This window comes from Bradysia coprophila, unplaced genomic scaffold (assembly GCF_014529535.1).
Source record: "Bradysia coprophila strain Holo2 unplaced genomic scaffold, BU_Bcop_v1 contig_75, whole genome shotgun sequence".
NCBI lineage: Eukaryota > Metazoa > Arthropoda > Insecta > Diptera > Sciaridae > Bradysia > Bradysia coprophila.
The window spans coordinates 161,702-175,403 of record NW_023503989.1 but is presented as its reverse complement, the minus strand read 5'-3'; the positions used below and the strand labels follow the sequence as shown (position 1 = coordinate 175,403).

The 13,702-nt window shown below is 34.8% G+C and overlaps 1 protein-coding gene across 1 annotated transcript in view; it reads left to right on the top strand.

The window, feature by feature from the left end:
- Positions 1-4,553: 4,553 nt before the first annotated feature.
- The window catches only part of LOC119084522 (zinc finger protein 809-like), a 32,731-nt gene continuing 23,582 nt past the window's right edge, over positions 4,554-13,702 (top strand). The window contains exons 1-2 of the mRNA XM_037194535.1: positions 4,554-6,259; positions 13,454-13,456. Coding sequence (XP_037050430.1) covers positions 4,753-6,246 — 1,494 coding nt within the window. The 5' untranslated portion in view covers positions 4,554-4,752 and the 3' untranslated portion in view covers positions 6,247-6,259; positions 13,454-13,456. The remainder of the gene's footprint in view (positions 6,260-13,453; positions 13,457-13,702) is intronic.

The window sequence follows — 13,702 nt, the reverse complement described above, 5'->3', positions numbered from 1 at the left end:
TCCAAAAATTCAACAAGACTAATCGAAAACGTTAATATAAACATGTTCTATTCATTCAGTCTTCAATTTAGAAAAGGGAATTCATTCAAAAACAGCATGATACTCATTCATGTTTGCACGTTTTTGTGTTGCATTATATGAAAAGTGTAATAATGCTGCACACACCTTGTAGTTTTCAATGAAATTATCTGCCTTGCAAGAATAATAGATATCCAAAGTGAATCAGACCGAAAAAAAACAATGAAAAATCATGTTAAGAACGTCTTTAAAGATGAGTACAAGTTTGAAAAGTCAAAAAATGCTTCCAAAATCAGAGTTTACATCAAGTGTGAAAAATATTTGGCATTTGTCTCATACATTATCACTCAATATTTTTCAAGCTTGACGTAAAGTGTAAATTCTGATTTTGCAAGCATTTTTCATGCATTTTTCACGATCTGCGTACTCGCCAAGGTTTAGGACGTTTATAATGGTTATTTATTAAGTCGAATGTAAAGCAATTTATTAGGCTCTGGATGTGTACTTATGACACGAGGCCTCATCGTGAGCTAAATATAAGTACTTACTTTGCACCGAGATTCATACAACAATTTAAGAGATTTATGTATAACAGAGGCATCTAAAGTTTGCAAATTTTTAACATTACACTTATGTAATATGTATCACCATTTTGTTTTTACTTCTTTTCTTCAACCCACAAATTTTCCCAGCAATGATTTTGAATGATTTTGTGAATATTGTCTCAGACTATATTTCTGACGACGTTTAAAAGGAATGCTAGTTTACTCTATTCAAAAGGAATGCTAGTTTACTCTAGATACGAACAAAATTTCTAATTTACATGAAATCGTCTCAAATGACAGATGCACAAGAGAACAATACTTGTCACTTGAGACACACTTGTCACGAAGAAGTCGAGGCTTGCCGAGACTGATAGTGACAAGTGTGTACTCTATTTTATCACATAAGCGAAAACGAGACAAAACCATAGAACTGAAGTGTAATTTTTGAATTAAACTTCTAGTTGAGTAATTTTGACATCCGAACACCGCGCGTATGTGATAAAATTATTTTTTGTCATGCACCAAGACTGATGCGTACATTAAAGGGTGAGGATAAACCGAGTCGGTTTATAAGATGTTTTCAAGTCTAAGTAATTACTTCAAAATTTTGTTTTTGATGAAAGGAGGAGATGGCGTTTGTATCGAACTTTTGTGCTGATTCTGTTGTATGACATTACCTCCCCATATATCCTCCTTGGTCTCTTTGAGTTTGTTGCAAGAAATGTCGTCTGGGACAATATCGAGATTTGTGGATTGTGTCATTTCTTTAAAAAAACAAAATTGTGCCACTACCGTCATTTTGCTGAGTGTATGAGTTGCTGAGTTGCATAAATATTTTTGTCCCAACGAGAATTGAAATACGACGGATTTCTATACCGATCTAGCTATTGAAAAGTCGAAAATTTCAAAATTTAGTGTTGGTGTGAAATTTGTATGGGTTGGGTTATTAACAACACTGAAAAAATATGATATGGAATTTGTACGAGTTATTACAACATTCGTTTTACAAAATGCAAAGCAATGTGATCGATCGAATTCTGAGAGTAATTGTTTGCAATGAAAATTTCAATTCTCGGTTGGATGAATTCCAAGCATGACAAAGCGTGTTACACGTGTTGTAATAAGATTTTTTTAGCACAAGACCCCAACATTACAACACTTATAACACAACATACTATTAAATAGCCTCAATACGAACAACACACACTCTACGGATAATAGCGGCAGAGTCGAAATTTTGCTTGATTTTTGCAGGTGGTTCCAGGTGGTTCCGGGTGGTACCTGTGGTCCAATCGAAAAGTGATGTATGGAAGGTACACCTTATTTTTGATAATGTACAAGTCGTCCATACATCATTTTGTCCAAAAACTTCAAATTTAGCCGATATAATTTTGGGTCATTTTGACTCTGCCGCTATTATCCGTAGAGTGAGTGCTGTTCGTATTGAGGCTATTTACATGCTATAACTTAGATAGGTAATGGGACTGATACAGGTACGTTCGTGGTACGTGGTCTTTTTTTGGCCCATCCTGAACTTTCCACAAACTATTTGTCTTCGACAATATTGCTCAGAATTTAAAACTCTACATTTCTTCCAAAGAAACTAATTTTTGTTATCTTCTCGGGTTCTCTTAGTAATCAATGAAAAGTGTAATAAAGTTCTTGTCCAAGATTTCAGCCTGGCTTCCTTAGTGTTCATAATCAGGGTACTACACTCTACCGAATAGTAATTTAGCATGTACCGTACATTTGAATACAGGCCCTTCAGTTCCCCCTAACCTAAAAGATATGCAAAGCTATTTCTGTAGCAGTATCACGCTCTGATGATTATATTTTGCAATCAAAATTGTAAAAATATCAACAAAAATTCATAAATCAAGCAATCTGACCCACCCAAAAGGTGGTGCCTTATCTTATATACATCCGTCGGATTAATATTAACTCGAAGAGAATATAATGACATCTATGCAATTTCGTTGTGAAAAGTGAACTTTTCCATGCGTGTTTTTGGTGGTATGTTTTCTTTATCACTCGAATTTTAATTTTGGTCTATTAAGATATATCATAGTCGCTGTGAACAACAGATTTATGTGTATCTGTTTTGCTTAAGCAAATTTGCGAGTTGTAGCTGGAACTGATAAGAGAGTTTACTTCTTGATCTCCCATATAATTGCGACGCAATTATTGCGTATAGTTCATCTAAGGTTTTGTTTTGCATTACAATAGTTTTTTATGCCAGATGCTTTGTGATAGATTTGTAAATTAAACAAAAGCATTTATTAAATAGCCTTAATACAACGTACACACACACACGGGTAATAGCGGCAGAGTCGTATTTTGCGACAAATTTTGCGACATTCAAAATTTGCGTGAAAGTGGTTCCAAATTAGGCGCGAATATTTTGAATATGATTTGGTAACTACAGGGAAAATGCCATCTTACAAAATGTGAGAAAAAATACTGCGAAATCATTTTCAGATGTTTATTCGCTTAGAATACGATTATTTTTCATTTATAAATAATCGTTAATTAAATTCGTTCATTATTTATTAATTAATTATGTGGAAAAAAATTTGTTTGTGAACGTAAAGTTGTACTGTGTATACTAGTATCTGTATGTACTAATGAAAAATGCATTCGTCGGGTCTCTACCCACGTATCTTTGATATCGTTAGAAAGATGAGACCAGTAACAACGCGGTCTGTTAGATTTTTCGTTTTTTAGTAGCTATGTGGCGGGAGCAGAGCTTTTAGAAGTTCTGTGACGTATTCAAATTTCTTGTCACCATCTTGGACAGCAACAAAAACGGCTTCCCTAATATCGGTGGACTTCCAGTAGACTACTCTTAACTATCCATTGACACAATTTTTGGTTGTTGCTATCCAAGAGATTCTGAAGACGAAAACCATGTGTTGATTTTCGACGTACAGCGCTTTCATTCAAGGACCGTTCGACCTTGATTACAGCGTCTTTCTATGCACTACAAACCTGCACAACTCCAAATGAATCGATAAATTATTCAACTTTGAGTTCGATCAGAACGTCTTTCTATGCACTACAAACCTGCACACTTCCAAATGAATCGACAAATTATTCAACTTTGAGTTCACAAATAAATTTTTTTCAAGACAACTAGTTACTATTTAGTTGCTTGAACAGTAAAGTATTGTGAAATATTACTAGAATCTAGAGTTGCGTCCTATATGACTATGTTGAAAGTTATGTGAAGTCTTGTTTACCCAGACTCAGACCCATCAATTTTTTATAGAAAATTTTACATGAAATATTACTAATTATGTATATAACACAAAACATTTGACTGGACGGCCACAAATACCACGTTCAATATTTTAAAAATTAAAAAAACCAACAAAATAAATCAACAATAATTCAATGTTTATGATTTTGTAAAAATTTTCCAAAATGACACTGTTTGTTGTGGTTCCAAAACGACAAAATGTCGCATGCAATTTGAATCTGCCGCTATTACCCGAGGAGTGTATGTGTACGTTGTATTGAGGCTATTTAGCATTTATCTAGTCCTAAGGTCTGGTCCTAAGCAATGCATGGAAACCAATACTACCAAACTAAACTACTATCAGACATTACACATCCACCCAAACATATAGAACAAATAGCATAGCAGCACACACATATAAAAAGTCACAGTAGGCGATACAATACATTAGTTCCCTGAAGAAGATTACTGGCTGTAATCGAAAGCTAGGAAAAAATAATTTATTAAAAAATAATAAGCAATATCACTTAAATACATGCAACGTCTTTCTCAAAAGCCATCGAAAGTTTTAATTTTCGTCACTGAGTTGAGAAAATTTAAATAAAATTGAATGCGTTTGATAACTTCACATCTAGTTGCAAAAACATCAGTTCCAACCTGTTTCATAAATAACTATTTCATCTAGTACATCTGGTATAGTTTCACTTCTTTGCGCATAAAGCGCGTCAGTACACCACTGCTGTCACATTCGGACCAGTTATAAACAATGTTTTGATTACACAACTCGATTACTAAAACGTGTTATTTGATAAACAAGGAACGAAAAACGCTTATTGTGTTGTAATTCAGTGTCCATCTCGGTGATAATTCCCTGGAGGTTGTCCACGACAATAAAACAATTTAAACTGTAATAACAGTGGCTGATTGTGATTTGATTGGAACTGATGCGAAATGGATTCGGAGAGTCCTCTTTACAAGACTGCTGAATTAGTTCGGGATGCGATGGGCTGCTACTATTTCATTTGCCTTCAATGTGGCAAGGATTTTGAAAATCTGGACGATACAGTTATGCACATCGAAAAGTATTTCTATGAGCCATCCGAAGACGAAAACGTTGATGCATTAACGCCGATGACAATCAACGAACCGGATTGGATGTCAAATGATAGTGATGTAGAAGCAGTGGTAGCAAACATTAAAAAAGAATCATTCGAGGAATACGAAGATTACAAATTGTCCGTTCCCGATCATCAAAGCGATGGTGAACTAGCGGTTGGATGCCCCATTTATTGTCCACTTTGTTCGAAAACATTGAGTCACATGGAAAATTCATTGGAATCTCATCTAATGGACGTGCATCATCGCCCGAAAAATCATGCAAAAATTTACGAATGCAAGATTTGTGGCCGGAATTCATTTACCAGATCGTACGACTTGGAAAGACACAAACTTACTCATGTCCGATACATTAATCTGTCAGCTGAGGCATCACCTTTAAATGCTACGAACAATTTTGAATCTCAGCGACGTAATGGTGAAAGAAATAAAAATTCAGTGCTACTTAACATACTAAGTCAAAGTGCTAGGAAACCAACTACCGAAACATTCGACAAGCCTATTTACCAGTCAAAGAATGTCTCACCTGTTACCTCTAACGCAAAAGTTTGTACGGATAATAAACGTTACCTTTCCACAGAGGAACTGAACAGGAAATTGCAGCCAAAAAATACGAAGCAATCAGAAGAAACGGTCCGCACAGTGAAAACTATAAAATCATCAAATTTTTGCTCAATTTGTCGGACAACACTTTCCAAAAAAGAAACGCTGGAATCTCATTTGATACGCGTGCATCATCGCAACAAATCATATGCTCAAGTGTATGAATGCAATATTTGTGGAAAAAATTCGTTCACCCGACCGTATGACTTGAGACGACATCAGCTCATCCACCTGACAAAAGGCCGAATAGATCGTAAAACAACTTTGCCCAAAAAAGTTTTCAAGACAGAGCCGAAAACTGATGACAAAACAGTCATCACACACGTGCCATTAACAAAGCGGATGATCAAATCGGAGACATCGCAAGCAACAGGTCAAACTGAAGTGAAGAAAATAGCAGCCGAAATTCGAACAACGAACCCACAGAAAGACGGTATTCTATGCGCCATTTGTGATATGAAATTCGAGAGTTATTTGGATGTAACGATGCATCTAAAGGTTGCCCATAATCAGAAACGAATTTACAAATGCAGCCATTCCGATTGTGATGCGGATTCGTTCAGCAGTGCATTTTTGTTGCATCGACACGAAATCTCACACTATCGCAGAATTGATGGTAACAATCCAAATCGTATGAAATGTGTATTCTGTCGGCGGAGTTTTAATAAAAAATGGAATTTAATGAAACACGAAAAGCGGCATCTTGTGGAAATGGCTGAACAGTGAAATCATTCGAACTGTAACACTGTTTTTTGTTATGTTAGGCAGAAAATATTTTATTAATAAAAGAGAAATCATTTGAAATATTAGAGGTGTCTTGAACCGTTGAATAAAATCAGTCACTGATGAAAATGACGCGTCTATACCAGCATGTATTTTGAAAAAGAGGTAAGTTCACCTAATAACCCTAATGTTCCCGAAAAAGTTTGATTGAAATAGTATTTATACGTGGCAGATTTAAACAAATGGTAGTTCCGTACTGCAACATATTCTTTGAATTAATTATTATTGGGATATTCTTCAGTTGGGATCAGTTGTTGTAAATAAAACGCAATTTTAACAGACGCTTCAACGCTATATTTGCGTCATCTTCCGTGCAAGATAATTTTGAGATGGAGAGACATTTTTTTTGTTTACATTTGAATTATTCCTTTTCAGTCGAATAACGTTTTTAATATTTTCTCCACCTTATCGCTTCCAAGGCGGAGTTCTAATATTTTTCAGTTTTGGTTCCATTCTGGACTTTTGTCACTATCGAGCAAGCTATCGAGGTGTTGATAGGCTGGCTCCTAAAATTCTGGATCACTATCTTCTCAGGTTGAGAACTCGAGGACCTTTAGGGTTTTGTTTCTTTTGAGGTTTTTTTTAAGAAGCATTTCTTCATTATTCCAATATTTCTGGGCGGAACCAGACATTATGGGGTTGGGAAACAATTGAGTTCCCTTCAGGCTCTTTGGGAGTATTGAGATATTCGGATATTAGTTCTTAAAATTGCATATTCTTTACCCTTTAAATGGGTTTGTGACCAAAGATCCGATTTTGACTACCGTGGAAATAATGCGGTATCCTGGTATCCTGGACACCTGGAAATCAAAAAAACATAGCTAACGCCGACCCGTACGAAACACCTATTCGTATCAAAAGCCTTTAATGTGAAACCCTTCATTTCTCTTACTTCATTTTCTTCTCTGCTGAAAAGCTATTCGCGCTTTAAAATCACTTGCATTATCCACTCTTTGCCTTGTTATCATATACAAATAAATTGCGTGAGGCAATATAGACAGCCCCGTACGAAGTCAAATTTCATAAATTCCTTTTTAAATAGCTATATACCGCTACATTTACCTATATTTCACTATAAATAAACATTTCACAGATGAATATGATATTATAAAGCTCTATATGCCTGTATATAGCTCAATATAGTTGTATATATTTATATATAGACGTCCATATATGGGATTCTGAAAACGACTAAAACAGATAATCAGTAACTTCTCTGTTAACAGAAACTCTTTAAGTACCATTTTTACACAGATATTTCAATTTTACTAAAATCCAATATGGCCGCCGGAAGCCATTTTGTTAGGAAACCTGAAATAGTACTGACGATTCACATTTATTAATACCTTTCAAACAAAAAAAAATCATGAAATTCGGTCAAAATTTACTCGAGATATTGACAAAATACTCCACGTTCACTGTACGCCCGAGGAGCCAGATAAGAGCTCACTCCAAGAGACCTAGCTCACGCTCCGGAGAACATAATTTCATAAACTTGGTACGGTCAATACCTATCTAATAAAGCTAAAACAGACGAAATATGTTCAAATCTTCGAACTTAGCCTGTCTTTTGACATTATCAAACGGGAAAAAAAAAATTCAAAATCGGATGCGTTTTACTCAAGTTATCGTGCAGACAGACGGACGGACAGACGGACGGACTTTTTTTTCGCTGATTTGGTATCTCTGGACAACCACAATAGGTTTCCCCTTACTCAGGGAGTCCAATTCGACGTGTTACAAACGTATGCGTAAACCTATAAGACCCCAGTACTTCGTACGGGTCTAATCAGCGGGAAATGTATGGACCGGGAAGTCTGTTCCATGTTTTTGGTTACCGGGAAGAAAACATTATTTCTATACCCGATAAAGACACCCACCCCAATTCCAGGTTTAAAAACTTGTTTCCACGACAAGCCGTGATATGACATTCCGTGATATTTTTCTAATGAAGCATCTATACCTTAAAACTACACAGTGCCTTCCATCACGGGTCCAATTAATTACATAAGCGTCATATTATTGTAAAAATCCCACAATATGTGTTCTCTATTGCATGGCTCGCGTAGGTATAGTTGACAGTTTATTTAAGAATTTATATTGTTCGTTCACAGTTCACAATCATTTATCAACATAATGTATTATTAGACCGAGGGTAGAATAGCACCCATATCCCATATAAATAGCATAACCAAAGATAGTTCTAGTTTTTATCTAAAGAATTTATTGAAGATTCATAACAAATATTTTTAACAATGACCGAAATCTTTTTTCCAACTTTCATAAACGACATCAACATTTATGTACATGTGCGATACGAGAATACAAAATATAGGAAAACGAATATCACAACTTTTTACCTTATATTTATTACGGCATCTCCTTGTGTGTGACTGACTATGTCATTTAAGCCATTCAAAAAAAAACATATCTCGAAGAAGAGAATTGGATTTATGGTTCTTTAGATAAATTATAACTTTTCATAGATTTTGAATGAAGAATGGAAAAGATCCTCTTTTGCAAATGTGTGTATTTGATACATTGATGCATTGATACATTTTATTTATTACCTAACTTATTCATTGGTGCAAAGGATATTGAAGATTTTCTGTCAACCGTGGTATTTTTGTTGTGTTGTTGTTGGTTCTTTTTGTGCTACTTTTTAAATTAATTATTTCGTATACGGTTGTACTAAAATCACAGATTAGATTGTGTAGATGATGGGATGATTTTCATTGAAAAGAATTATAATTTAAGAAAAGCTTGACATGGTGAGACTTTTTCGCAGAACACATAAAAATATTGTGCGTAAATAAATGTGCAGTCTACGATGATGAGCTCAAAATTTTCTTCACACCAACTAGATAATTATGTTCGGCAAAATGTGTTCATCATAAATCGCAAAAGTAAACATTAATCCAAACATTAATCACATTACATCAATTAACAGACATTTTAAAACGAACAATTTGCACACTGTAGCTAATATGCCCGAGCAGATATGAGAGTTGACGTTTAAGATAAGCGTTGTGCGGATCTTCTTTTATTCTAAAAAATTGAGAGCATAATCACTGTAGTAAATAAGACATTTTAGTAAGGCTGACTGTGGTGCAATGGTGCAACAGTAACTTATTCGAAACGATTATTTTGAAATTATATCATGCGTTTGATCATCCTCACCATCTCAATTTTACTCTAGTAGGTATTATTCTCGTTCTCACAACGTTTTCATTCGCTAATCCAGCTGGGAATGTAAAATAGTTACAGCGGCAACACATTTGAGCCGGCTTGCATGTCGGTAAGAGAATTAAAATTGCACAGCTTTGTAAACTGAATATATATCACTTTAAATTTAAATGCTTAAGGGGAATGAGAGAGGAATGAGAAATAGTACATTTTCTACCTTGGTGTATATTTCGAGAATAACTTCGTATGTACAATTGTATATAACGAGCGCCAGCGAGTGTATATACAATTGTACATAAGAAGTGATTCGAGAAATATTCACCAAGGTAGAACAATGTTTTATCTCCTGCAAGCTGATATTTCATACATTAGCGAAATAACCACAAAAATTTGGATTTAAATTTAATTAATTAAGCATGTTGTTTTAAAACGCATTCACAACAAAAAAAAACATCATACAGAGAATCCTTTATTTACTTACACACATATACTATCCACCTCAAGTTCAAATCACATCATTCCGACTACTCTGATTATTTGATCGATGTAGAAGTGACTAACGAACCACTACCGACACCAATTGCATCGCGTTATCTGATTTGTTGGCGTAGTGGTCAGCATGTTTGGTTGATATGCTGCTGGTCCCGTGTTCGCTTCCGCCGTTCGGCGATTTTTTTTTCTTCAAATATGTAGATGGAAAGTAAATTTACCCTAGGTGGGTTATGTGTGAATTATCCAATCGTATAGGCTGTGGAAGAAGAAGAAGAAGATAGGCTGTGGTTATGTATGTGTTTGTGTTTATATGCAGAAACGCGTAATGTATGAAATATCAGCTTGCAGGAGATAAATCGTTGTTTCATGTACATAAGATATATGCAAATTATATCTTACACGTAGTTTGATTCTGGCATATAAGTTGGTAAAATGAAAATGCAATTAGGTTTTGTTTAGTTCTATTTAACAGATTAATTTACTTAATGCTTGGAAGTTTTTAAAGTTCAACATATGGCTGCTGAAATTTTAAATAGCGTGCTACAGTCCTATCACTAGAAACCTATTCCCATGTATTCTCAGGAGGCTAATTTCACTGTAACAATAGCCCAATATTTTTATTGATTTTTTATTAATCTCTAACAGACACCGAAACCAGAATCAACATTTTTCTTTAATAAAATTTGTAGATAAAAAGAAACCATTACATCTAACCACGAAATATTTCCGATATTCCTTTGATTTCTTTTTGTTAAAGAAAAAGAAAAAGAAAAAAGTTGTAACAACAATGGACCCAATCCTTATGGTGAAATTCGTTTTTAGTTGTTGTTGTCTAATGTTATTTAATGAAGTGTATTGTTGTGATATTGATCCGAATTAATTGAATTATAAATGATTAATGGTCGTTTGATACAAGTTTTCTTTAGGATAATCGAAGATCAATTTCAGTGGACTGATACTTGAGACATGGCAGTATTACTTACTGTTCTGTAAAAGTCAAACTAAAGAAGTAAAGTGGTTAATAATTTCAAAGTATTTTTCTCAACTAATTATAAAATTAAGCGAAGTACCCCAGATAAAAATTAAAAAATTAATAGTTACATACGTATCTGTTGTGGACGGTATATTTTAGGCAATTTCGTCGACAAGCGAAAGTGCCTAAAATAAGCCGTCCACGAGGCATGAAAAACGTTTTTCGCAATTCCGGTCCATAATCATCACCTTTCCATGCATCCATTTAATGTCGTTTTGAAGGTATTTATTTCACTGTATTTCTGGACACAATGCGATATTCGCACGCAGCATAAATAAAAATCTTGCATTGACCAGAAATCGAACTCCCGACACCAAAAGGTTTTTGAACACAAAGCAGCGACTATAGCCATTGGGCTATAGAGTCACACAATTATACCGAACTTATTGTTGAAGCGTATATACTATTATACTAAGCATTGACTACTCGCTTTCATTCAACGCGTCTCTTTACATCACATTGCAATGTGTATTATAATGCAGCCTTCTTGATCGTTCAAATGAATTTCTGCATAGGGTACGGACCCCAGTATTCGGCATAGTTTAGAATATCGGCCACAACAATGGGTTTCATTGGGTTTCATTGTTCTAAACAATAGATGGCCGATATTCTAAACTATGCCGAATACTGGGGTCCGTACCCTACAAAAGAATTTTGGTCAAAATGTAGGACATGTTTTGCATTGGAAAGGTGATTATGGTCCGAAATTGCGAAAAACGTTGTATCTACCACGGTAAGTATGCCGGTATTTTTTCGCACACGACGTCTAGTGCGAAAAAATACCTTCATACCTACCTTGGTAGATAAATAACTAATATACATACGCACCTATTACCTACAACTGTCGGTTTATTGAGCTAAATCTCTCGACAAGTAAAAAGATTTTGCAAATTTCCTAAAGAATCGTCATTTTTATTTATTCCCTTGACTGAAAGTCAGGGTCTTATGAAAGAAAATACCCTTAAATGTCCGTAACGCTAAGTTCACTTTGATATTTTGAAAATGTTCTAAATTGGCAAAAAACGTAAAATACAGAAAACGTCCGTACACTTGTGGACTCGATAACTCGAGTAATTCTTTACCGATTTTCAAAATTTTGGTTTTAATCGACGGAGAATGAAAATCATGAGGTTAAGTTCGTAGATGGGCAATATTGGAGTAATGAGATCCGATTTTCAAAGATTTTGTATTAATCGACGAAGATTGAAACTCTTGAGGCTGAGTTTGTAGATGGATAATGTTCGAACAACGAGATGGGAGAAATTCAACACAGACGCTTTCTCTTGTTACCGCGCGATAACTTGAGTAATTTTTACCCGATTTTCAATTTTTTTTGTTTTAATTGACAGAGAATGATATTGGAGTAGTGAGTTTGGAGTAATTGTAAACATAACTTGTTATACCACGACATTTTTGCAACGGATTTCCAGACAAATTTCTTATTTGACGAGTTGTGAAATTCTGGATTTCTGGTCTAACAATTAAGAAGTATTCTTAAAAGAATTTTTTTCGTTCCTAAAATGTTTGAACGAGTGTGAACTTTGCGGCCAGAGCGAAGCGAGGGCCCAGTTTCACACGAGTTTAATTTATTCAAGCGGTAGGCAAGAAATATGCCACCTTTTCAGCGCTTTTAGTAGACTATATAGGAGACTCATCGCTCGCTGAACCTTCGATTCACGCAGCTCTTAAGAAAATTAAATAAATTTTGAGTTTTCTAAATGCCCAGTGAAAATAAAAGAGATACTCAATTAATGATGTAGCAAAGAGACCATTCTTGTTTTGCTTTTTCATCTGACTATAATTTTGTGTTTTTCAAAACAACAGCTTTTTTAAAAATGGTAAGACAACTGGGACTGGAATTATTGAAAGTATTGATAGTCAGTCAAGGGAAATGACCCACCCAAGTGGTGGGGCCTAGTTAAGAAGTCTCAAATTAAGTCGAAAAGTAAAGCAGAACTTTTTCCACATAAAATGCAATATTTACCGAATAATTTAGGAATTTGTTTTGATTTGATTTCGTGACTGAAATATCAATGGTATTGTATTATATGTAATGTTGACCAGATTGGTTCGATCGATGGCAAAAATAAAAAGCACACACACGCAGAGCAGACTGAAAAAAAAACTTATTTATTATTTATCGCAAGTAAGTTTGAATTGGCTTCCATGTGTAACTGAAGGATATTTTATTGAAAACCTTACATGGACGGATATAAAGTTTTCAGAGGGAAAATGAAAGAAACTGGAGTGTTAGTAGATGTCGTGACCGGAAGAATGGTAAGGTTAAACTTTTTTTTCTACATTTATAATAATTTTTGGCAAACATTTGCTACACATGTGACCTAATTGAGTTTGTTCTTTATCTTAGCTGTTGACAATATTGATGTGACAACTGTGTAGCAGTACGATCCAATCTAATTAACTGAAACTTTATAATAGTATGTTACATACCAAGGATCAAAAAGGTGTGTTTTAGACCCAGGTGGTGAAAACGTCCAGGGATGGAGCGACGCGAAGCGGATTGTATACTATTTTTCTTCCTGGAGTACCAAAGTCACATTCCGAACAAAACATAACAACAAAACTGAACAACATACTGGTGCAAAAGCATTCCATATTAATGCCGAAAGTAATCCGTATGAATGCCTAAAGAAGTCCGTTCCGTGTGCATGTATTCTCAAAAATGTC